Raw genomic sequence first — 26,298 nt, 5'->3', positions numbered from 1 at the left:
TCAAATCCAGAAATGTATTGCTAAGACTGCAAACAGCCCTCTCCAACTGTTTCACTTGGGAACAGTTATTGTGGCTGCTATATAGTAAAGGTTTTCCTATGCAGTTATTCACACACAAGTTATGAAAATCAATTAGAAAAATAATAGTCTTATTTTGGTTTTGATTATCACCTGTTATGCAATGCAGCTCTCCTAAAGAATGTGGTTAGTGGCAGTACAATGTGAGCTGAGCCATTTTTTCCTCCAACAACTTTCAAAGACTTAAAAAAATAAATAGGTATTGAGCTTTTCAGTATTAGACTCATTTATGTCACATCTTCTTTGGGCCAGGCCCTGGAGCTAAAATTTGAGGAGCTCAAATGACCTTGGTTCAGTTTTCATCAAATTCTGTCTAAAGCATGGTCTAGTCAAAAGGAAAAGATGAGCAGAAATGAGTAAGGAGCAGAGACAAGAGACATCATCCGCTACAAACAAGATTTGTTGTTCTAATTAATATGGCTCATCTGTTTTCAAAATGTGTAGCTGTACCTTGCTTAACTCTCCTGTGGTGCCACTGTTGCATTGGTGCATTGTTCATTACAGTGGGTACATCTCATGTCTACGTGAGTTAAGGCAGCTGTACTCTCTTCTGTAATCTCCTATTGCTGCCAGGCTGATTTGTCACTTGAATGCTGGACCCAGCATGTTTCCATCAGTAAAGCTCTTCCTCTGCTGGATGCTGAGACTTTCTCCTGTATCTGTGGGTTTCAGAAAGCAGCAAGAAAATGGGTGTGCCTGCTTGTTGCTGATGGACATTATTCTCACCCAGCTGTTGGCCCTTCTGCCATGTGCTCACAGACGTGAGGTGCTTGTGACCTTTTTTTGCTGCCCAGATCCTGCAGTGCCATGCAGATTCTGGGGAGGACAGAAAAGCACACTAACGTTCACACTTTGGTGACACTCTGTCAGGTTCACAGACTGGTGACATGAGCAGCTGCTTTCCTCCCACCCTCCTGGCAAGGCTTTTTTTTTTTTTTTTTGATACTTGTTGGTAAGACATGGGAGGAACTGGATGCTCTTCAGGGACTACCCTGACTAGCCTCAGAGCAATACATGGTGCTCTCATTTCTTAAACCTATATTTAAGAACCACCAACAAAGAAATTCAATATATTAATGCTTTGAGCAGACTAACCCTACTGGAAGTCAAGCATGTGCTGCACAGGGGTAGTTCAGTGTTGGAGAGCAGTAGAGAGTGCTGGAGAATGAGGATGATCAGAACTTTTGCCTAGGGCTCAAGAAGCATCTGTGCTGCCCATGTATAAACACTGCCATTCCTCATCTCCTTTCTGCAACTTGAAGGGGGGAGAGAGAGACCTTTACAAGAATTTTACTATAGCTATGGAAGCTTCTGAACATCAAATGAAGGATTTACTTTCATTTTGCCTAAAGGAGTGGCTACTTCTTTCTTTTCCAACCAGTGATAACTTGTGAATTGGTTCAAGTGAATCCAAGTACCAGGAAACGCCAATTTGCTGTCCTGGAAACCTGCACATATGCAGGGTGTGTCTGTGCTTTAGCATCCTGGTCTGCTCTAGAACCATTTGGGTCTGGTATTTTTCACAGAATCACAGAATTTCAGGGGCTGGAAGGGACCTTGAAAGATCATCTGGTTCAACCCCCCCTGCCAGAGCAGGATCGCCTATACCAGATCATACAGGAACACATCCAGATGTGGTTTGAGTATCTCCAGAGAGGGAGTCTCCACAACCCCCCCTGGGCAGCCTGTTCCAGAGTTCAGTCACCCTCACAGTGAAAAACTTTTCCTCATGTTTCCCTGGAACTTCCTATGCCTCAACTTCCACCCATTGCCTCTTGTCCTGTAATTGGGCATCACCAAGGAGTGCTTCTGAATTTTGATACCAAGGAATCCCTTGGCTTATAAACAGTGAGTTGGATTCAGAAGCTGGCTAAGGGAGAACAGAATTTATGCCCTTAAGTTAAATTATTATTTCAGTGGGAAGGTAAGTTAACATACACCCACAAATACAAAAATGCTCTAGATGTTTATTGCCTGTCCCTGTGCAAACTGCTAATTTAGAGCTTCCATTCTTGAAACAGGGATGATGTTCAGGTATATCAAATAGCAGGGTTACCCAAAACCCTGAGTTTGGGTGTCATCTTTGCTCTCCTGTATTGCTCACTTGATTGTGTCTGGAGCTGGCAATAGAATCATAGAATCATCAGATCGTTTTGATTGGAAAAGATCTTTAAGATCATAGAGTCCAACTGTCAACCTAACACCACCATGGCCATTAAACTATGTCCCAAAGCACCATGTCCACATGTTTCTCGAACACCTCCAGGGATGGTGACTCCCCCACCTCCCTGGAAAGCCTATTCTAACTCTTGAGCCGTCTTTCACTAAATAATTATGTCCTAATGTCCAATCTAAACCTTCCCTGGCACAATTTCAGCCCATTTCCTCTCATCATATCATTTGTTACTAGGGAGAAGACCCACCTTACTACAATCTCCTTTCAGGGAGGTGTAGAGAGCAATGAGGTCTCCCCTCGGGCTCCCTCCAGATTAAACAATGCCAGTTCTCTCATCCTCTCTTCATCACACTTGTCCTCCAGACCCTTCATCAGCTTCACTGCCCTTCTCTGGACACATTCAATCAACTCAGTGTCTTTCTTGTAGTGAGGGGCCCAAACCTGAACACAGTATTCGAGGTACAGCCTCACCAGTGCCAAGTACAGGGGCACAATCACTTCCCTATTCCTGCTGGCCGTGCTGCTCCTGATACAGGCCTGAGCACCCCGCTGGCTCACGTTCAGCTGGCTGTTAGCCAGCAGCCCCAGGTCCTTCTCTGCCAGGCAACTTTCCAGCCACTCTGCCCTAAGCCTGTAGCAGTTCCATGGGGTTGTCGTGACCCAAGTACAAGACCCAGCTCTTGACCTTTTTGGACCTCATACAATTAACCTCAGCCTATCAGTTCAGCTTGTCCAGGTCCCTCTGCAGAGCCTTCCTACCTTTGAGAAGATCAGCTCTCTCATCCAATTTGGTGTCATCTGCAAACTTACTGAGGGAGCACTCAATCCTCTCATCCAAGTTGTTAAGATATTAAACAAACCTAGCTCCAGTACTGAGCCCAGGGGAATGCCATTTGTGAGTGGCTGCCAACTGGATTGAACTCCATCATCTTGGAACCAAGATTCTCTTTTATCCACATTACTCCTTGCCCGACATGAAATAGCAATGCGTCATTAAGAGCTTATTGGAAGGGAGTGTATTATCCTTACACCTCCTTGTTGGGATGAAATAAGAGCTCAGAACTATGTGAATTGCTCTCTCGAAAGGGAAAGATATTCTCACATACAAGAGCACTTAAGAGTACTTACGTGCAAAGACAACTCTGTGTATTTGCCAAGTGAGTCTCTTTGTAAAGTCAGAGAAGATACAGTATCACAGTATCACAGTATCGCCAAGGTTGGAAGAGACCTCAAAGATCATCGAGTCCAACCTGTCACCACAGACCTCATGACTAGACCATGGCACCAAGGGCCACGTCCAATCCCCTCTTGAACACCTCCAGCGATGGTGACTCCACCACCTCCCTGGGCAGCCCATTCCAATGACCAGTGACTCTCTCGGTGAAGAACTTTCTCCTCACCTCGAGCCTAAACTTCCCCTGGTGCAGCTTGAGACTGTGTCCCCTGGTGCTGGTTGCCTGGGAGAAGAGACCAACCCCTTCCTGGCTACAACCACCCTTCAGGTAGTTGTAGAGAGCAATGAGGTCAGCCCTGAGCCTCCTCTTCTCCAGGCTAAACAATCCCAGCTCCCTCAGCCTCTCCTCACAGGCCTGTGCTCAAGGCCTCTCCCCAGCCTTGTTGCTCTTCTCTGGACACGTTCAAGTGTCTCGATGTCCTTCTTAAACTGAGGGGCCCAGAACTGGACACAGTACTCAAGGTGCAGCCTAACCAATGCAGAGTACAGGGGCACAATGACTTCCCTGCTCCTGCTGGCCATGCTATTTCCAATGCAGGCCAGGATGCCACTGGCCTTCCTGGCCACCTGGGCACACTGCTGGCTCAGTTGTCTTAAGTATAGACATGATAGACAGTTAAGTATGAGAGACATCCACACTATTCTCCTGTGCTGGGGGTGATCTCCGTTAGTTTCTGTAGCTCGGCCTCAGCTGTGGTGGCTCCAGTGCAAGTCAAGATTTCTCTGTCTGCTGTCCCTCCCTCTTCGCTACTGTGCACAAAAGCAGAGTAGAATTTGTTCTTGGCTAAAAAGGCCAGCAAAGCCTGTGTACTCCAGTGATAAACGTTACTTGAATTATTCAGAGTCTCAGCACACACAGTGCCACTCTGCAAAGTCGATGCCAGTCCAAAAAAAGAAAATAATTTAAATTCATTGAATATAGAAATAAAAATCACAAGCCTCCCTTGAAGAGACTGGGTGTGCAGTGAAAATACAAAATCCTAGCAGTGGAGCTGTAACTAGTAAGAAAGTACTAGGGCACCTGGGATGGGCACTGTTAAAGTGTGAGAGTGAAGCTTACATTGCTTTGCTAGGGTCACCAGGTCAGAAAACTTGTGTAAAATATGGAAATTTTAGCATCAACCTCCAGTACACTTGTCAAGCCAGAAAGCAGCATGTAGTGCAAAATCAGCACAGGGTGAATTGGTGATGCCTCTGTGAGCTGATGGTGAAGCCAGCACAGCCAATAGATGGGACAAAAGTCCTGTGAATAACATCAATGCTCTCCCATTCCAAGAGGCATCAGAGTGCTCCTGGTACTGACCATAATGGAAACATTCTCCCAGCCATCTTCAAGACACTGGGCAGGATGCAATGGCCTAAATACAGGTGCCCAAAGCCCTCTGAGATACCCCAGTGGGTCCTGGGTAATTCTGTGGGGCTTATAAGAGAATACATGGCAATGCTGAGAGACCCCTATCATCCTGAAGCAGCAACTGGAGTCCAGGTGGGGTACTCGAGATTGTATTAGAAACCCATATATACATCACTTAATCCTGCCAAGGGAGGAGATTCCATTGAAGGTGAGAATACCTAAATTCAGGTGTCAGGGTGGGAGCTCTGTTCCCTCCAGTCCATGGAGATATATTCTGTATAATCCATGAATCTAGAAATAATTACTCTCTCTACAACCAGGACTCAGTTGCCTAAAAGCAGGTGTCTAATGCTATTTTAAGTGTTGTGGAGTATTCCAGTTGGCATCCCATTGCTGCACCAAAAAGAACGTGGGCTTCCTTCATCTTCCATCATGTCTGCCAGCCCCATGCCAATGTCCCGTCTGCCCTGGAGTATCAAATGGCAGAAGGAGCCAATGTTAAGTGAACAGAAGACTATCCATGTTGATAGGTCATCCAGATCATCCTCCAGGCTGCCTTTGCATCAGTTAGATCTCTGATGACTATATTAGGATCCAAGATACTAAATTTTATGAGAAGATATAAGCCTGACTCCCCAAAATAAAGCTATCTTGCTGATAGCTGAAAGTCCCCTTTTACCTGCATTTGGATAATTTATGGGTGTCTCTGTACCACCTTTCTCTTAACCCCCAAAACAGCAATCCAGCTTACAGGCAGATGGTTGTTTTTCAGTCAGTTTTTCACAGTCCCTTCCATTGTAACCATATGAAGAGCCTTGGGCATCCCTTACTACCTAGAGGAGGGAACCATGGCATGCATTCAACCAGGCAGTCAGCAGTAAAGTCTGACATGAGGCAAGGAGTATACTTAAACTTCAGTCTTTCCTTTGCCAGGTAAAATAGTTGGGAAAGTGTCTTTTTGTGGAATCCACTTGAACTGCAGCATCTAGATTTGACTAACTGTAACTATGGCCAGCAGCTGATAAGATGGGGATTTTACCACAAAAACAGAGTTGCAGTGTAGATTTCAGCAGAGACAACCAGCAGCTCGAGTGGGATTCACAGGATATACAATTTAGGTGTAGTTGCCAAGTGAGGCTCACAACTGCCATTTGTGATTTAGACTTTGTTCTGTCTGTGTCAGCCCTTGGGACAAATGACAGGTAAAATGGGACAGAAAATATACCCTCTCAGTTACTAAGCTGAAAAGGCTTATCTTCCCAGCAGGTCAATATTCCCTTTCTTCCAATCTTCTGTTCTTGGGGAAGATACCTAGGTAAACTTAGAAAGCTTCAGGTGCTACAGAAAAATCTGTATATTGAATAAAATTTTCAATTTGACCACTAACCAGAACCTGTACTTGCCATCCACGTCTAACCATCACGTAGCATAATTTCACACAAGTCTCAGAAAACTGGGTGGCAACTGCTTGCAGAAGAATTCGCTATGTCATCCACCAGCGCAGACACATTTGCTGGCAGAAGAGCACATGGAAGGAAACTTTGCTTTAGTATGGTTGTTTGTTTGTTTGTTTGTTTCCAAACTGCATCAGCCTGAAGACTGCACAAGAATGTACTCACTCTGCAAGCCTGGAATGAGATCCTGCAAATGAAGCTATATCCAGCAAAGCTTTGTAGCCAAAATTATCTCCAGCATCTGTACAGGAAACATGAGAAAGGACATTCCCTTTCTGTGGTCTGCGATGTTGCTAATGAGGGTAAGGCTGCCTCCACTCCCTCTTGTCAACTCCCCCATGCACACTCAAGCCATTCCATCATTTCAAGCCCTCCCCAAACTGCTAAGCACTCTTTTCTAAAGGTTACCATCTAACAGGCCTTGTGTCCTGTAGTACACCAGTAAAAGCAAGACAACCTTTGTAAGAGCATTCCCTGTGGTATCTGCCACTCTCATTCTGTGGAAAGCCAGATCACTGGTTTGTGTGTTGCTGGACTATAAAATAAACTTCCCAACAATTTCTCTGCTGCACTATTGATGGGAGAATTTGGCACCAGCTAGCCATAGCCTTAGTTCTTGGTGGTAAAATGCATCTTCATTATATGACTGTGGCGTAACTATCTCAAGCATTGCAGCACAGCTCTTTTCAGCCAGCTGCTAGCTGGGACTAGGAGATCAATAGCCAAAGCCAGCAGAGTCAACTGAGAGTATACTGAAAAAAGCATAAAACCCCTTGAAAAAATGCCAGTTTCAATGTTTATTTAAAAATGTTTGACAAAACAAATACAGCCTCAGATGAAGGCAACAATTTCTGCAAACATACTACTTAAGTCAAAGTGTTTGAAAGGTTTACTTCTGCATTTCTAATTCAGCAACTGGCTGTGCCGCTCGAGAAGATCTGCTCCTATGCTGGAAAACTCCTTTAAGAGGGAACTTAGGTTTATTTGGTTTAAATTACAGCTCCCGAAACACCAAAATTCTTATCTGCTATTAAGAAATTCTAATAATCAACAGGGGGAAATGACACATACAGCTCAGCTTGTTGTGTGTAGTATTTGTCTTTTTGATTAAATTCACCAGTGAGTGATAGTGACGTATTATTTAGGAGAGTGCCTTGCTGGTGTTGGCTAATCACTCTTCCTAACTGCAACAGATACTCTCCTGCATGGTCCAACACACTGTAAGTCAATATCCAGGTTCAGTGCAAGGCAATATCCTGAAAGAAAAACTACTTTGGCAGTTTCTGATCACCAACTTGAATTACAGCCTTGGTGCTCTGAACATCACACCGCTTCATTTAAGAAGCATGACCACATGTTTGCAATGTGAGGACAGGTTTTTTATTTCATTGCAGAAGCCAAGGTAGAAACCATAACAGCAGCATGATAGCAACAGCCTGACTCATCCAGAGGAGGAAAATCAGAAACTCTTAAGTGTAAGAGGGAAATAACGATATATATGTATAATGTTTTATATATTATATATAATATTAATTATAACATTGGGCTAATGGCTGTTTAATAAGACGCTTCTGTGCATGTTCCATTGGGCCAGCCTCTAAACACAAATGTGGTGTCCATTTTTTCCATTGTGAGTACTGATTTGTACCAGTTTATTAGAAATATTTAAATGATTGGTGTGTCCTGTCTCCAGAAAGGTCCCTTTGATGTAAATTGGGGTCGGCATCATTGCTGAAAGATGGAGCAAAGGCCAGGATTCCTCTTGGTTTGTGTCCCTGTTGGTGATATGAAGGAAGAGGCTATGACCCTGCAGGCTCTCCCCTTGCAGCCAGAGCTGACCTTGGCTGAGTCTGTGCAGTTAACTCAAATGATGTTCAGCATGTGCAGGGAAAACCTCCTCTGGTTGTTAATCCAGAGAAACAATGATGGGAGCCAAACACAAAGGGGTGGGCCTTTTGGCAAAGACAAAATAAATCAGGAAATCCTTCCTCCCTCACCCCTCGGCAGGAAAGGCAGGGTTGGGAAGGGGGACACCTGGATGGGGATCAAGCCAGCTAATACAAACCTCACATCATGTGCCAGGTGAGGAGCTGCTCAATCACAGAGGAAAGCCATCCTGGTCCTGGTCTCCTTCCATACACACCCAGTGCCAGACCTGCTGTCTTCAAGGCCTAATTAGCTCAGGATTAGTTTCAAATGAGCCATGAGACTCTACTGAGTGAAGCACCACAATGCTGATCACAGCTGAATAGGTCCGACCTATTTAGCTCCCCATGGGGCAGGAGACGACAGCCTGCATGGGCACCCAAGCAGGTTCCCAGCAAGTTCTCCAGGAGTGGGGAGCACCAGCAAGCCAGGAGTTGGGGAGCATGGCAGTGAAGCATCCTTCAAGAAGTGGACACCCTCAATAGAACTAGCCAGCAGCTCCACATCACTGCAAGCAAGAGGTTTTGCTCCCTGTCGCTGTGCCTACCTCTGCAGCCATCTCCCAGCGTTTAGGTGGCCTGGCACTCTGTGGCTGTGAAACCACTGAGCTTTGTAACCCTCACCCTACAGAAGGAGGATTTTCTGGCAGAAAAAGTCTGCCTGTGCTACAATGGCCAGTCAGCACACAAGTGAGGGCAAGGAGACAGTGGTACTGTTTGGCAGGAGGCAATAGGAACAGGAACAGAAGTGAAGGAGAAGGAAGAAAAGTGACATTCTCATTTCCATTCACTGTCCTGTGCCCCCACCCTGCCAAGAGTCCTGCATTTGACTCGTTTAAATCAGCTTTATAGGGTGCTCCTACTACAGGAATGAAAATTGTGTTTTGAGGGCTTGTCCTCTGCAGGAGTGCTGTAGTCTCTTCTCCAGCCAGAATCAGGGGTACCCAGATCCAGCATGTTTGCATTGTACATGGACAGCAACAGAGATGTTGAGAAGTCTCCTCTCTCACTTATTTTACCCCCATCCTTCTCTTTACCCTACTGTGTTTCCAGGACACTCTCCTCACTTCATGGCTAAAAAAGTCCACTGACACTGTTTCACAGGAATAGGAGCTTTACTGATCTTGTCCTCTCCATGCTTTAAAGACCTGCACTTAGACTTCTATCCAGGTGCCTAATTAGTTGTGGCTATTATGACATTTCTAGTTCAAATGGATAGTGAGTAACACTGCCCTTTTCTCCTGAGAAGCAGTCACACCACCTTACTCAGGCACCTCTGTCAGGTGGCTTAGGAATCCAGGTACCAGGATTCCTACAATAGAGAACTGTGGTTCCCCGATGGAAAGCCATGACCAAGATTAGCCAAAATGTAATTTAAACACACCTAAAAAGTCTCCAGGTGCACTACTTAAAATGTAACATGGCATCAGCAGACTGGAGACTCTGGCCCTTCCAAGCCTGCTGCATGGTATCTAAGCCACTGTGTTATTTTCATCTTTCTACTGTCAGCTACTTTCTCTTACTGACTCAAGCAGTTCTGAGTTTTCCAGGGTGGGGGCCATGTCTATTTGCCTATAAAGGCACTCAGTATAGCCAGATTTCCATGGACAGGTGTCCTTTCATCCCAAACTTTTGCAGATGTCCCCTCAGGACATGGATTTCACCTCCTTCTTCAGACACAGGGAATAATAGGGAGATGAATCCTTTGAATTACAGACTTCAATATACAGATGCTGTAATGCCTCCGATTCAAAGCTGCCTAGCACAATGGGACATATTTGTGCTGGAATGGAAACAAAGTCCTGTTAGAATAACTTTCTTCACTCCACAGGCTAGGCCTTCTAATTCAATGATTTTATTTCACTAAGCCAGCACCCCAAATTCTAACTCGACAAAGTTAGTGCCCTGCTCTGGGCAAGTAACTCCTGACACACTCAAATAATGGATGTGCTTAAGAGCTTATGTTTTACCTTGGCCCCCAGCGGCAAACTCCCTTGGATCTGATGTGGATGTAATGTAGTTGTAAGCAGTCCCCTGTTTGGTTAAACATGGTCTGGAAATCAGCAGCTGTCTAATAAGCTGCAGGTGCACTTAGGGGTCTTCATATTAAAGTTTACTTCTTAATTTAAAAGAGCCTGGGAGTGTTTACTTGCATCCAAGGGTACAATTCTTCACAAGTAATTATTCTTGCACCCTGGAGTTTCCTAGATTCCCTCAGCAACTTTTTCCTTTGACTTTACTGTATAGAAGAATCCTCAAAATGTTGGGAATAATCTGTTCCCTTACCTCATTGCCCTTAAGATGTATAGCCCTCTCTGGAATAGCCCCATTATTGAATTTAATGCTCTTGACTATATATACACCTAAGAGAAATTTTCAGCTGGAACACATATGTCCATATGTGTGCACACAAACTCTACACACATACATGTTTCTTTTTAAAAAGCCCTCAGAAAGCTTTTGACATGTATCTGTTTAAAAATGTATAGTTCGCATTTTGAACCCAGATGAAGGTGTCGCACTTCAATCATCCCCAAACTTACCTGGCTTTTGAACTCCACAGCTGGATCCCTGTGGCACAGGGAAATATTCTGAAGCTGGACACCTGACATACCAGGAACTGTCAGGCCAGCACTGTTACTGATTCTGCTCCCCACATCTCCGAGGAAAGAGGAAATACCCTGGCATAGTCCTGCCCTGGGAAACTGAAACCTGAAGTCAGAAGCATACATTAGAACCCTGCCGTTGCCTCAACTACCAATCCACCGGGATGGTGCCAGAGCGTTGTCTCTGATGTCTGTCATAGTGTCAGAGGTGTTAACATCAGCTGCAGGAAGAAATGAACTCTGCAACCAAGGGAAAACTTGATGCTGTCTTTCTGTAGGCTGGGAGATTTTTGTTCCTGGGAGAGAGGTATTTTGGTCAGTTATGAAATAAATTCACTGATATGTGTTTCCATTAAACTGGAAGTGAGGGCTTCCTTTAATGTAAAGAACAAGGGCCTTTATACACAGAAATATTTTGCTAATACATGAGAGTGAGCAAATGAAAATCTTTACCACTATCAAAGACTAAAGTTATCTTGATCAACATCTGAGAACTCCTTAATTTTGAGAAACATAATTTATCTTTCTCCACTTTTATTCTGTTCATTTTACATGTCCATTGGCATGGGGTTTTTGCTCACATTTTTTTGAGTTCTTGGTGACTGAAACAAAGCCAAAAGCAGCCATCGCCATCGCAGGCAGGGAGGCGCTGCTCTCACCTCCAGGACAATAGCCACACAGATTTTGCCTAAGCTGCACATCTGATGCCTTTTGGAATCCTGGTGTTCCTTGCACTCAAATGTACTTACGTATTGTTGACAGATTGACAAAACCACCCCGGGATGTCAGGGGGATATGCAATACCTGGGTTTGCTCTGTAGATGTGCCTTCAAGCGCGTTGCCCTGAGCACTGCTGTATAGCTTCCTGCAGCAGCATGGGGTTCAGTCTAGGCTTCATACCTACCACAAAAATGAAGAAAACAGCTCAAGCTGAGGTCCATGCTGCAGTGTTTTATGGGTTTGATGATACTGACCTAGATGCTGTTTTGATGTACTTACACAAAATGAGGGCACTACAGACATGTCTCAAGCTCTTTACACAGCACCACTGCTTTTTCCCTTCTGATGGGTGTTTTGATGGCGATTTCTGCCATCCAGTGAATATCTGGAGAAGAATTTTCTGAAGGCAGCAGCTGACTGGCCAGGGATCCATCTGCCCTCAAAGCTATCATGTGAGATTTTTCACAGGATGCCAGAGAGGGCACTGAAATCAGCAAGATCACAGGTTTTCCAGGCATGGATTCCCAGTCACCCTAACTGTGACTATTAACACAAGCATTACTTCACAGTGAATGAACTCTATTGCTCCCCTTGCAGAAACATGGCATGAGGCAACATTTAATACTATTTAAGCTCTCAAAATAGGGCTTTTACAAGGCTTAAATGCTGGGTTTGTGCTAGACCTTCCAGAGGGAAGCTAATTTTATCCTGCTGGACTAACACACACAAACTTGAAAGCAGCTGTGGTATAAGTAGGGGGGAAAAAGTGCTCTTTTACATGTGCATAGGGAGATTTGCCTGTTTTTGTGGGTATTCCTATGTGCTCATATTTGAAAATGCACTCCATTAAGTTTCTGGCTAAAGTTTAAATGGCATAAATATAAATAAGACCTTGTTTTAATTTCTGCTGTATTTTATTGTCTGCAATAAGCATGACATTGGCACTGCAACTGAAGAATGTGAAGATTCAAGACAGTGAACACAGCCCACCAATGTGCCCATATTGTAAGTCTCCATCTGTACCCACACTGCACAGAACAGAAAGCATTACCAGCGATGCCTGTGGCCCCTTGAGGCTCAAGATCCTCTAACTAGTCCTTGTGGCTTGGAAAATCCTTTCAACAGGTGCCTGCAGGTTAGTTAAAATATCTGCTGCCACATACTCCCAGGCAGCCAGTACCAGGACAAGAGGACACAGTCTCAGGCTGCGCCAGGGGAGGTTCAGGCTGGATGTTAGGTAGAAGTTCTATACAGAGAGAGTGATTGGTCATTGGAATGGGCTGCCCAGTGAGGTGGTGGAGTCACCATCATTGGAAGTGTTCAGGAGGAGACTTGATAGGGTGCTTGGTGCCATGGGTTAGTTGTTTGGGTGGTGTTAGATTGGTTGATGGGTTGGACGCGATGATCTTGAAGGTCTCTTCCAACCTGGTTTATTCTATGTATTCTATAAATGGTCCAGTAAATGTATGTGTGTCTTCCAAAGGTGTGGTCTTATTTTCAGAGCTGCTTTGGGACTGAGAAAAGTAACCGGGTATCCAATGTTTAGCTAGCATAGGATTAGGTTTTTTTTTTAATTTGGTTTTTTGGTTGGTTTTGTGTTTTGTTTTTTGTTTGGTTGGTTGTTACTTTTTTGGCTGAACCAGCCAATGGGTATTCAATACCATGCTGACTTCATGCCTGCTATACAAGGGAAGGGCTGGTAGGGTTGTTGTAGTCAGTAAAAGGATATTTTGATATTCAATAAGCGGAGCGATTAATAAAAATCAGTAATTTTATTAATCCTAAAAAACCCTGCGAAAAATATTAAATAAAACCTATTTACAGGTTCGAGATGTTCGGTTGTGGAACAGATACCTCACCAGCAGGAACAAGTAACAATTTAAACAATATGTACAAAAAATCCAGAAACAACAAACTGCACTTTAAACTGTAAAGAAAAGGAGCCTCGGCAATGAGGCCGGCGATTGCCCACCACAGCAGGGGGATGACTCCAGATTTCCCTAAGGCAACAGACCTTCAACAGATGCTTACAAAAATCAGATACTGTAATTACTCACTGATCCTGATACCTCCTGGCACATGTTAACGTCTAGACAAACCAAGATGGCATCAACCACATGGGAGCTGCAGGAGCACCGTTTCACTTTCTGTTGGTGCCTGCAGCTTATTGTTGAGGCAGGATTTGCTCCCGAAGGATTTGTAGCTGAAAGCTTTGTAAAAAGGAGGTTCCTCAGCTGTAATCCTTTCGCAGCGGTGCTCGCTCCTTGCTCCAGTCAAACGAAACTGTCCCGGGGACTCAGCTCCTCTGGGGTCTCGCCTCTCGGCCCGGCAAGATGCATGTCTGTTCCCTGGGCTTTACAACGCAGAAAATAATGTGGGGTCTTTGCTGTCTTGTCTGGGTAAACTGAAACACAGTTTGGCTTCCAAGCGAAACTTATGGTTCCTTCCAGAGCGTGGACAATTGCAAGACAATACTTTGGCTCTTTGGGCTGGTACTTCTAGATTTCCCAAGACAATAATGGCCAGTAGCAACACAGATCTAGGGATAAAACCCTGATATTGCAACCTATAGAAAGCCTTCTTTCCAAATGTGGCCAAAAGCACGCCCGCCTGGCTCATTCTGGCTCTGAAACATGTTCAGGCAAGCCTAAAGAACCAGATCTACTAGCTTCTGCCTCATTGTCTGGTTCAGAGCAATTTTGAGGCTTTTTGTGTCTATTCAGGACAAGGGTAAGCGCCAGTGCTTTGAGTAGGTGACTGAGCCATGCAATCACTTTGTGCTATTCTATTAAACTCTCTTTATCTCAACCCACAAGGCTTTGCCTTTCTTATTCCTGGCTCTATTTCCATCCCACCAGGTGGTGGGGATGGTGTGGCAGTTGTGTGAGCATCTGTGTGTGGCTCAGCTGCCAGCTAGGCCTGAACCATGACAACTGCTAAATAGAACACCTATTAAATTGATACTTATTGCATTTTCTTCCCTTGCTTTTCTCAAGAGTTTCTCAACATCTCTAAGATACAGAAGGAGGAAGTCAACATCCTACAGTCCTGGCTAAGCCAGGAAATCATGGCTCCAGGAGGACCATTCACTTCAGTGCACAAAGTCAGCAATAGTCCATCCATAGAGACGAACACCCAACCTGCAGCATGTATTAGCTTTAAGCACACAGATACCACTTCAGCTGCTTCAGTGCTCCTGCTGCTGAACAAATATCCTGTGGTATGTGCAGGTACACCATAGGCCAAGATGCCTGTATGTGGTATGAGAAACTGTTAGCACAAATAACACACAGCTAAACCTTCCTCAAGCTGATTATATAAAAAAAGGACAACTGTCACTGAAGGATTTAAGCCTTCTTAAGAGGAACAGAAATAAAGAAGAAAAATTGAGGAAAGTGTTCTTGGAAAGGTAACAAAATTTATGTAAGTACTGGATCAACACAAAGTATCTGGGGTATTATCAGCCTCAAACAATAAACCAGACAACTTATGAATGGAAGAACTCACAAACACGGGAACTTAAAAGAGTACATCTTCATGAAACTGTGAAGTCTCCATTTCAAGTTCCCCAGAGTCTCTGGGTGTTTGGCCAGCGGGCTGGTGATGAGACCTCTCTGCAAGTTCTGCAAGTCACCACTTGGTTTCACACAGTTATGACTGTATCCAGTAGAATGAGCTGGCAGAAGAGACACTTGGCTGCAGATTGTTTGACTAGCAGTTTCACCACTTTGGTAACAAACAATGTTGGGATATATCTGAGAGATGACAGTGTGTCATTTCTGACCACTCTGTTACCCCAAAATGTGGAGGTGGGTCTATAAAAGTCAAAGAATGCTAGAGTTGCAGAAAAAAATTCTTCTTTACCAAATTCTCCACCAAACTGAATGAGAAAGAGGACAGGGAGACAGACAGAAGAGGTCAGTCGAGGAAAAAGAATGTCCCAAAGTGGCGCATCACATCCTCCAGTTTCTTCTTGGTATATTCACCTCTAGTTACCTAAAAGCCCTGCCTGGTCACAAGTCAGCACAACCTGCTCAGGCTAGGCTATTTGGGCTGCCCATGAACAGTGCCAGTCTGCAGAAAATGTGCCTGCCCTGCCAAAAGAAAGGAGAAATGTTCTTGAGAGCTGAATAAAGACAATATGAAACCGCAAGTGCAGTTCAGCATTAAACATTATGAGACATTCAGTGTAATACAGGAAAGACGTTAAAATAAATATGCACTGACCTGCACTGTGCATGCAAAGAGAAAACAAGCAATCCATTTCAGAAGATACTTAGTTGATTGCAGAGCACCCCGAGGCAGAGGGGCAAAGGACAGAGATCTGATGTTTATGCTGTTCTTTAATGTAAATACAAGTCTACAGGGAATAAGAAGGCTCAAGGGACTAAACAGATTATGCTGTGGTTCTGTACTGTCACAGCATCTTCCCCTATTTGGGGCTGTGTTATTGCTGCCGTAATGTGGTCTAAAAAGTTCCTGACAGCGACCACATTGAATGTCATACAACACTGCACTGGCAGGGACAGGACTAGATTCCATGGGATCCCACTAATATATATTGAAAAAAAGATTGAAGCATTTTAATAGATTGATTCATTGATGCCAAATTTATGCAAACATATTTGTTTCTTCCAAATCTTCTTTCGCAAATCAACTGGCCAATCTCACTGATCAACAGATTTGACCTCCTTCTTTGCTGAGACAAATGCATGCCTGACTTTTGGGTACAGACCGCACAAGTGCCTATAATCTCAGCCCAGCATTTGAACAAGGCCAAGAGATCAAAGCAAACAGAGCATCCAAGAGAATTACAAGTTTTTAAACACAGTTTGCCACCACTGGGTCCTAAGACCGATTTGGCCACAGCACAACAATGGGATAAATATGATCTTGATTCAAACTGATTCAAGCTGATGTATCTCCCTGAATCTGGAAGTGATCATTTTCTTAAGGGTCAAAATTCTAAACTCGCTGCCCAGAAACTCGGTTGGAAAAAAATGAACCAAACCAACAACCCATAAAACCAATATCAAAAGGAAAACCACAGAACTGAAAGGACTGAAAGCAGCAATTAAACCACAAAACAAATAGCACCATAAATTCAGTTCTGTAGATGACTTTTTCCTAGGTCCCCTTTTCACCACCCCTTTCATTAACTCTGCCCTTGTCCATCACACTACAAAGTGCCAGGCCAAAACTTGACTATGTGCACCAGTACAAGCTGGCATAGGCATGATGCAGTTTGCCAAGCCTGCCTCCTTCTGACTTTATTGCCAGCTTGCCTCTTGACTCCAGGGACAGCGTGCCTGATGTCATGGCTCAGATATCCTCATCCTGATTTGTTGCCATTGGCAAAGACCTACAAATTCCTTACAGAAATGAGTCCTCCAACTTTTGAGTGTAATGTTACTGTCCTTAGTGTTTTCACAGAAGGGTAAAGAGCAATGAGCTTTTTGTGTGGTTGATTTTCAGCTAATGGGATTAATTGCAGAACAGACATGTGAGAGACCTGTGATCTTAGATCCAGTCTCCAAAGTAAATGATTCAGCTTTGCTTGTTGAAGTAACCAGGTGATCAAGGCAAGGATGTATGTTCTAAAGTTCAAAGGCTAAAACTGAGATGACCAGTCCCACATAAATAAAAGTTGTGTAATGCTACAGGATCTTTGAAGTACTCACCATAGATGAAGTCTTGTGCTTCATCGTTCTTCTAAACTTATTCATGTCATATAATCTATTGATTTACAAGTGCTGAGGAAAATAAGTGCCAGACACGTCTGGGGCTAAAAGCTGTCATGTGGACTGCAATGACTTGTTGCTCTTGCAGCATCTCATGTAAGATTTTCCACTCAGCAATAAAGCAGTCCTTGCATAAGGACAGCAGATTTTGTGACATGCAACCTATAATTTCAGCCTTAACTTCACATTGCAAGAAGATAAGAGAAGTAACAGTTTAGCACACATTTAGTAGTATTTATGAGAAGCTCTTAAGAGGCCCAGATTTATTTAAAATAGGGATTTTAAATGTGGATGTTACAGCCTGCACCATTACCAAATATTCTCTTCCAGCCTATCAAAGTCTTTGCAATCACTGCAAAGAGCCATTCCTGTATCACTTTATAATGGCTTTGATCAAATAATTTTGGTCAGTGACAGCTGACTGACCCCAGCACAAGAAAGAAACAGTATAGGCAGAGCTGGTCCTTCAGCCTTAATCAAAGAGTGTTCTTAGTTTAGTCACCATTTTTCAAGTTTCTGTGTATGTCTTTCACAAGACTGCAGAGAACAAATGGCTGAGGTAGCTATCACTGCCACCCTATTCCTCCATTGCTTTTCAGGTAGCTGTAGAAGATGTGAAGCACACTTGTAAGAACTGAGTTGACAGTACATCTGATTGGGATTGGAAGGTCCTGAACATTTTTTCTGGCTGGCCTTTCCTTGGGAGAGATACTGCGGAGGGAGGGTGAATGTGGGACAGCTGAAATGGAAGAAATAAAGTACGCAGAAAGCAGGGAGTTTCTGCTCGGTTGGAAGAGTATGGATACAATGATGCAGGCGAAAGACCTGGGGAAAGGCTTTCCAGCTAGTGATGAGGCTGGCAACACAGAAGGGCTGTAAGAGCCCTCTGCAGTTGACCAAGTATGGACTTTTTTATTTAAAAGTATATAGCTGGCAGCAAACTAGATCTGTTACATATGTAAATTCATGATAACATATAAGTTAAAAGAGGAGAATAAAGTGAAGCCAATAATTAAGCCTTTCAGTGTTACTCCAGTTCCTAGGTGCTATTAAAGCACCTGGCTAAGTTTTCTCAAACCAAATGATTTTTCCTCCTACCTCAGTGTAGCAGATTTTATGAACAGCAGCAGAAGGAACAGAAGAATAAAAGAGTTGCCTGCGCTCCTTTCTGGAACTCACTATCTCTAGAAATATCTTGGATTACAGAATAGATAATGCACTTCTTAAACATACAAATAATGAGAAGCTGAGATGGATTGCAGGAATTTTAGGGGAATGGAATTGGAATGCAAATATTGGCATAAATGATAGAAAGGATCTGGAGGAATTATAATTGAGGAAGGTACAAGAGACATTTGCAGAGGCTCAGGGTTACTCTGCAGTTGCCCATGCTCTGACAATCTATGGATAAATAAAGGACTTAATTTTCTAATTTGTGTGAATCTGTGTGAATTATAGGTAAAGGACGGTACAATGTCATTTTCTCCATCTTAGAATGAATCAGTTTATGAATGGAAATGAAAATGGCCTAGCAGCTTGCAAGAAGATTCAAAATGTACTGAGCTCCTGTATTTAGGGGCTGTAACAAAGCGTTTATAATTATAAATAGCAATAATCTCCAGATAAGTAATTCACTTGGATGACTGATGACATGACTGCAGAGGTTATCAATTTTTGGACTGAGAATTAAATGTTACAGACCCTCATATCTTAACATGTTGTTCACAATAAAGGTAGTCCTGGCAGCAGCAATGACGTTCTTTACCATATCCAACCATGCTAATCTTTTGAAGAAGCAACAGATAGAAACAGAGTGAAACTTCAGAGTGAAAGTATACAAGGAATTGACTTCAACATTCAAAGACTGTATGAACCTGCCAAAACCATTAATTCTTCCTTTGGAGCAGTGGAAGCAGAAAGGTTAGTCCCACTGGCTCCTGACCAGGTCAGTACACTGTCAGCCAAGGGGAGACAATAGCCAGAGTGACCTCCTGACAGCAGTCTCCTGTGCAGTATAAACACCCAAATGAACTGCAACAGCTGCCACTGGAATACAAAGTGGTTGCGTTTATCAAGAACAATGATGAAATACAAAATCCCTAACAAAGACCCTGAGAAATGTATAGCATCCAAAAATTGCCATCCAGAAGCACGCATCATGATGACACCTTCCTTAATTAAAGTAAGGACCTTCCATTTAGCCCCATGATTACTAAGCCCAAAGTGTTCACAAAGACATTTGCGCAGTTTGAAAGGGAGAGAAAGTTTTTAATGCATTGCATGTTACTGACCTTATCTGCACTGCCAGAGTATGTACTCGGTGTAATGCTACAAAAGACACCAGTCCTCTCCACATCCTAGTTTTGTAAAAATTGGTATCTAACAAATACACAACAGTTAATATGCTGCTGTTACAGTCTGAACAGGCTAACTAATGACAGATGGGCAAACCAAGAAAGCTGAGAACAAAGGAAAAACTAGAATATTAATGATACTGTTATTAATGTCAGATGAGTAAATTGCCCAATAGATACATTTTATCAGACTGAATTATGGAATTACCAATAATAGAAAAGGTTTTTGGTTTGGTTTGACCACCTTCTGACTAGCCTAAGGTCTCAAGGGAAGTTACAGCCAAGATGATTTCTGACCTCATTGCTGGGCAACATCTGTACCTGCAGAATGTGAGCATCTTCACACTTGCTGGAGAAAGCCATCAGCGCAAATGGCTGAGTTCTTCAGCTTATCATAATGACATGGGGATTTACACACATCACACTAAAATTCTGTATTGCTCTGCACATTTTAGTGGTATCACTTCCTCTTTTACAGAGGACCTCAAAATATTTTCAGACCTTTGGTGCCATGGGTTAGTTGTTTGGGTGGTGTTGGATTGGTTGATGGGTTGGACGCAATGATCTTGAAGGTCTCTTCCAACCTGGTTTATTCTATGTATTCTATGTATTCCAAGAAGTATGATACAATAGTTAAAAATTAGTCAGCATTATAGATATCACTATCTTTTAACTCAGTGTCATGGGCTGAATTCAATTTTGCTGCATATTCTCACCCAAAGTGAGATTATTTCATGGCACACAATAAACTTCTCCATCTTCCTGGAGATGGCTTCCTATACTGGCTAATCAAATAATAGCTTGCTGAGCATTTTCAGAAAATTAGTAAAGTGTTTTTGATACCAGTGCACAGAACATGTGCATGTACTGATGTGTATCCACAACCTCAGGAAAAATAAAAATTAAGGGTCTTGGTCAAAAGTCAGGTTTCTAATTTAGAGTAAGAGTAGAACTTTCAAAGCAAACATGTATGTCTGCAGCCTAAACCAAAACAAATAAAAAAATTAGGTGTTTTTTTTTAAAGAAAAGTAATTATGTTTATGATCCTCCTGCCCTTCAGCTTTTGGCCACTCTGCACTGAAATACAGGATTTTTTTAAAACATGTCTTTTTAAAATTACTTTTATACATATTTTTTATAAGCAAATTTATTCCGACACAAGATTAGTGGGAAAGTTCATCGCTGTCATTCCTATTGCATATATATAAATCTAAGTCTCTGGTATGTATTCATAATCCAAGGAAAAGAATAGGGATTGCCTGATGTGCTACCGAAAGTTAACAGGTCCCAAGTTTAGACTGGGGATAATGTCATTCTTTGATATACAGCCACTGTTTCTTCAAACTCAGCTGTCTTTGGCATATCAACCCTGTCAGAGGTGCTTACAGCAGTGCCTAGGTTATTATAACACACAACATCTATTCTCACCGAGGCATGTGAAATCACACCCCTTTCATCATTTTTACATTTGATGACAAATTTAGACTATTATGCACCACACATTGTTTCAAAAACAAATTTATATTTGCAGGAGTGATGCAAGGTTAAAGTTATAAAATTATTCCATGCATCTAAGAAACCATGCTTGCCTAGAGAAGTTGTGGATGCTCCCTTCCTGGAAGTGTTCAAGGTCAGGTCTGATAGGGCTCTCAGCAACCTGACCTAATGGATGGTATCCCTGGTCACAGCAGGGGTGTTGGAACCAGATGACATTTAAGGTCCCTTCCAACCCAAACCATTATGATTCTGTGAGTCACACCTTTATTTGCATTTCTTTGGAATCTACCAGGTATTAGCCACCCTACCTTGAACACTGTGCTTCTGCAGAGAACAGTTTTAAGCACTGCAAGGAGAATGGGGCTAAGAAAATTAACAGATAAAACAGGAAGTAAACTGGTAGAAGCTTGCTTTATGTGGAAAATGAAAGAAAATATTTTTCCAGTACAAAGGGGTCACACATGGATAGAATTAATGAGATACATATTCCTCAAGGACTGCTCTGAAAACAGTGTGAATGAAAAAGGAGAAATACAGTAGGTGTACAGAAGAGGGAGGAAAAAGTTATTAAAAAAAGAAAAAAGAGAGAGAGAATTTAAAAATGAGTCCAGGAAAGAAGCAAAGCAACACTGAAAATATAAACTGTATCAGAGCACAAAAGCATACTTTAAGTACAGGAGAGAAAATAACGAAAGAGAAAAAACCAACTACATTAACACAAAGTCTTTCTTAACTCTCTTCTTGCATTCCTGTATTCCAGATTGAGGTTGAGGTTGTAACTGCTGCGGCATAACAAATCTCAGTTTGCTAAGTATGTGATTTATGAAGGCTTAATTGGTGTTAAGGATTAATTGGAACAGTGTGATCTCCACCCAAGAAAAATCTACCTGGCATTATACTGAAGCTTTTTCTTTCCCCTAGTCTGCTGAATTCCCCGAATGTGAGCTATGGCTCAAGGAATCACTAACTTAACACCATCTGCAGTTCGGCTCCCAGGCTATGCTGGTGCCTTTCACTTGGCTTTATGCTTTCCTGAAATCTCATTGTAACTTGACATTTTGTAGGCAAGGTAGAAATTTAGACAGACAAGGCTCCCTATGTTTTTCACCTTGATTACTGGACTTCAGATGAACCTCTCCACTTCTGCTCTTAACATTTAAATTTTACAATAATGCAAAATGCCTGGGCTGGCAATTTGCCTGTAAGGGTGGCATTCCTCAGACAGCAGAAATGACCACCAAGATAATGGGTACATTCCAGCTGCCCTGTCAGGTTCACTTCTCGGAGGGACGCAATATTTTCATCCCAGTGTTTGGCAATATCCAGCCAGCGGAGTGAGAGTGAGACACTGGGAGCACAAACCAGAGCTTATCTTCCAGCAGGTGAACACATGAAAAACAAAATTCCACTTGGTAATGGCATGTTCAAACAGTTAAGTAATAGGGCATTCTAACATATATATCAAGGGTTACAGCTGGGCCAGCCGCTAGATGAGTGACAGATGCTGTTAACCCCTCTTCCCAGAAGATGAAGAAAAAAGGCAGTAAGGAAGAGAGGCTTGCAAGTTGGAACAGAAAATTAAAACTTCTTTAGTGAATATAGTAACAATAAAATGAAATACACAGTGTCAAACTTAATCCCCTGAAGGCAATTTTGTCACTGTAACCTGTAACGATGTGGGCAGGCACTGAAGAACTCCCAGACTGGACTAAGCAGCAGATGGGAACAGGATTCAGGAGTTGGATTCAGGAACACAAGATCTAGGGTTGTAGGCAGAATAGACAGAGTCCTCCTCAGCTGCTGGTCACTGAAGAGGGCTTGACCCTCATGATCCCTCAGCTTTACACTGGATAGGACATATATGGAATATCTTCTTGGTCCATTTTAGGTCACTTCAGTTTTCCACTCCTCCCTGCAGGTGCAGGCGTAGTGGGTTTGAGGGAGACCCCCTCCCCACCGTAACCATCCTCTGCTACCAAAATGTGCTAAAGGGTTGAGGCAGCCCCCACCCCACCACGGGCAAAAATAAACACTCAGACAAACGGATTGCAAAAGTGATGGAAGTTTAAATAGAAAGCAGTGAATGTTTACAGAAAACCCAAAGCGCAGTGACAAAGAAAGATCCCAAAACAAACCCAGAGCCATCCCATTCCCACCTGAGGGTACACCCAAGACCCCCAGGGCTCCTTCTTCCCCCTCCCTCTGCTAGGGCAGTCTCAGCTGGCCAGGTCTGAAACTGCCCATCCGCCCGTGGCCTTGGGCCTAGCCCGGCCCAAAGCCAGCAGACATCTCCCCCAGTTACCGGCTGAAGGAGGAGGAAGAAAGAGAAAGTGCTAGACCCCGCACTGGATCTTATAGTGGTGCAAAGAATTATGGTAGGAAATACACAATTTCCTGTGTCCACCCCTCTGGGCTGGACTTCTGGACACAGGAAGTAAACACAGCAGGGGGCACCCAGCTCAAACTACAACACGCCACCCCTTATTTCATACCATGATCTTTGCACCTAAACACATCATCAAATCAGAAATCTTCTGATGACATGTCCGGCAAAGTCCGTATCTTCATCTGGGCGTCCACCCAAACAGTCTCTCATTCAAGCTCAAGTGTCAGTCCATTCCAGTTCTTCTCCTCTCATCTAATAGAACCTCTCAGTGATGCAGAGTTCACTCTTCTGCAGTGCAAGCTCTTCATGGATCCGTTGGACATCCTGGTCACCTGGAAAGAACCTCACAACTTCTCAACCAAACCTTCATTCCCATCTGTATTTACTCAGTGGCATATTTCCCCTTCTTACTTTCGGTACACCCAACATGGCAATAAAGATTTAGCAGTGACCTTGGTCTCCATAAGAGTGAGTATAAGCAGTCCTTGGCAGTAACTATAAACACTAGAAGCAGATGCTGTTTGTGAAAATATGCCATTAACTCCAGAAACTGAGCTGACAATCCAAATAGAATTTGTTTTGATCTAACTCAAACCAGGACCATTTTATACACTGATAATAGCAGAAACGTGATTTCTGACTAAATGCCTTAGCACAGAAGTTCTTAGAATATACTTTTTACTTATTTGTGAAATACCCACTATATAACTACCACAAGCATTGTTGTATACTATTGGTGCTGTCTTCCACCAGTTTAAGGCTGTGTTTTGAACATACGAACACACTAGGTTTTCTGTTGTACAGTAAAGCACAGCCCAGGAATAGTTGTATGTTTGTACCTAAAATGCCAGCCACATAGTATGTCTCTCCTGTTTGTAAGTGCTATGTAGATCCAGTGCACTGACTGCAGCCAGAAAAAACACCTGATGTTGCCCCAGACACCTTAGGTAAGGATCATATCTATACTCCTTGAAGTCAGTGAGAACCTGACTTTGCACGCAATTCCCAAATAATTGGCTTTATTTCTTCTGTTTTATCACTACAGTGTATGTTTCACATTCATAGGTGAATAAAAACTATTTACAGGGAGTGGTGTAAACTCTCCAGTGTAACTCAGACCTAATTAATTCAGCAACTATGTAACTGTTATACTTTAAAAGCTCTTGTCGTAGTTTGGGCTGGGTGCCCTCTGCTACAGGGGTGTTTCCTGTGTCCAGAAGTCCATCCCAGTGGGTGGACTCAGGAAATTAGGTATTTCTACCATAATCCCTTGCACCACTATAAATTTTGCGGTGGGGTCTGGCACTTCCTCTTTCCTTCCCTCTCCGAGACTTGGTAACTGGGGGAGAGATCTCCCGGCCATGGGCCTGATTGGGCCCAAGGCCACAGGGGGATGGGCAGTCTCAGGCCTGGCCAGCTGAGACTAGCCCAGCAGAGGGAGGGGGAAGAAGGAGCCCTGGGGGTTTTGGATGCACCCTCAGGTGGGGATGGGATCTTTCTTTGTCACTGCGCTTTGGGTTTTCTGTAACCTTCACTGCTTTCTATTTAAACTTTCATCACTTTTGCAATCCGTTTGTCTGAGTCGTTATTTCTGCCTGTGGTGGGGAGGGGATCTGCCCCAACCCATTACAGCTCTGCAGTTACTATAATTATGGCAACTTTTATTAATAATTTATTAATATTACAAGATTAATCTAATGAAGTTCAACAAGGATAAGTGTGGAGTCCTGCACCTGGGGAGGAATAACACCATGCACCAGTAGAGGTTAGGTTGACCTGCTACAGAGTAGCTCCACAGAGAAGGACCTTGGAGTCCTGGTTGAAAATAAGTTATCCATGGCACAGCAATGTGCCTTGGTGGCCAAGGTAGCAAATAGTATACTCAGGTGCATTAAGAGAGTCCAGCAGGTCAAGGGAGATCCTCCTCCCCCTTTATTCAGCCCTAGTTAGCCCACATACTGGGCTCCTCAGTTCAAGAACAGGGAAATACTGGAGAGAGCTCAACAGAGAGCTATGAGGATGACTCAGGGACTGAAGCATCTCTCTCACACAGAAACTGAGAGACCTGGGGCTGTTTAGCCTGGAGAACAGAAGTCTGAGAGGGAACCTTATCAATCTACAAATATCTGAAGGGTGGCTGTCATGAGGATGTAGCCAGTCTCTTCAGTGATCCTCAGTGATAGGATTTTCTTACTGTGAGAGTGACAGAGCACTGGAACAGGCTGCCCAGAGAGGTTGTTAAGTCTCCTCTAAGAGAGCTTCAAAACCCACCTGGACATGTTCCTGTGTGATGTGCCCTAAGTGGTCCAGCTTTGCAGCAGGGGTTGACTTGATCTCTGGAGGTCCCTTCCAACTCCTTAAATTCTATGATTCTGTGATTTTGCTTCATGGTATATCAACAGGTTTTTAAAATACAGTTACTGGTGCCTGATACTCACGCATGCGACTTAACCACATTAGTGGGGAGAAGCTAGTAATTCAGGCACTGTCGACACCCTACACGAGTACTGAGTTGATGATCTTAAGAGGTCTTTTCCAACCTTAATGATTCTATGATTACAGGTATCAAGAACTTGCCCAAAAGCACCGGTTTCTCTCGAGGCCTATACTAGAGGTGCCTTCTTGCCAAGCGCCACTGCCGACACCTCCCCACACGCTCGATCCGATCTCCATTCAAAATTCCCTCCTGGCTTACCCCGCTGCGCAGCAACCACCGGACGCCGCCGGACCCTGTCATTATCCCTCCTCAGAGCTCTCGCTCAAGCCGGACTCC

At 43.5% G+C, this 26,298-nt stretch overlaps 1 protein-coding gene across 1 annotated transcript in view; it reads right to left on the bottom strand.

Annotated features, from left to right (window-relative positions):
• Window positions 1-26,262, bottom strand: part of METTL21C (methyltransferase 21C, AARS1 lysine) — a 44,704-nt gene extending 18,442 nt beyond the window's left edge. Inside the window, exon 1 of the mRNA XM_009905244.2 lies at window positions 26,152-26,262. Within this exon, the coding sequence (XP_009903546.2) occupies window positions 26,152-26,262 (111 nt within the window). The remainder of the gene's footprint in view (window positions 1-26,151) is intronic.
• Between the last annotated feature and the right edge of the window lie 36 nt (window positions 26,263-26,298).

This window comes from Dryobates pubescens, chromosome 7 (genome assembly GCF_014839835.1).
Source record: "Dryobates pubescens isolate bDryPub1 chromosome 7, bDryPub1.pri, whole genome shotgun sequence".
NCBI classification, from domain to species: domain Eukaryota; kingdom Metazoa; phylum Chordata; class Aves; order Piciformes; family Picidae; genus Dryobates; species Dryobates pubescens.
Note: the sequence above shows the minus strand (reverse complement) of the source record. Positions and strands in the feature narration are given on the sequence as shown.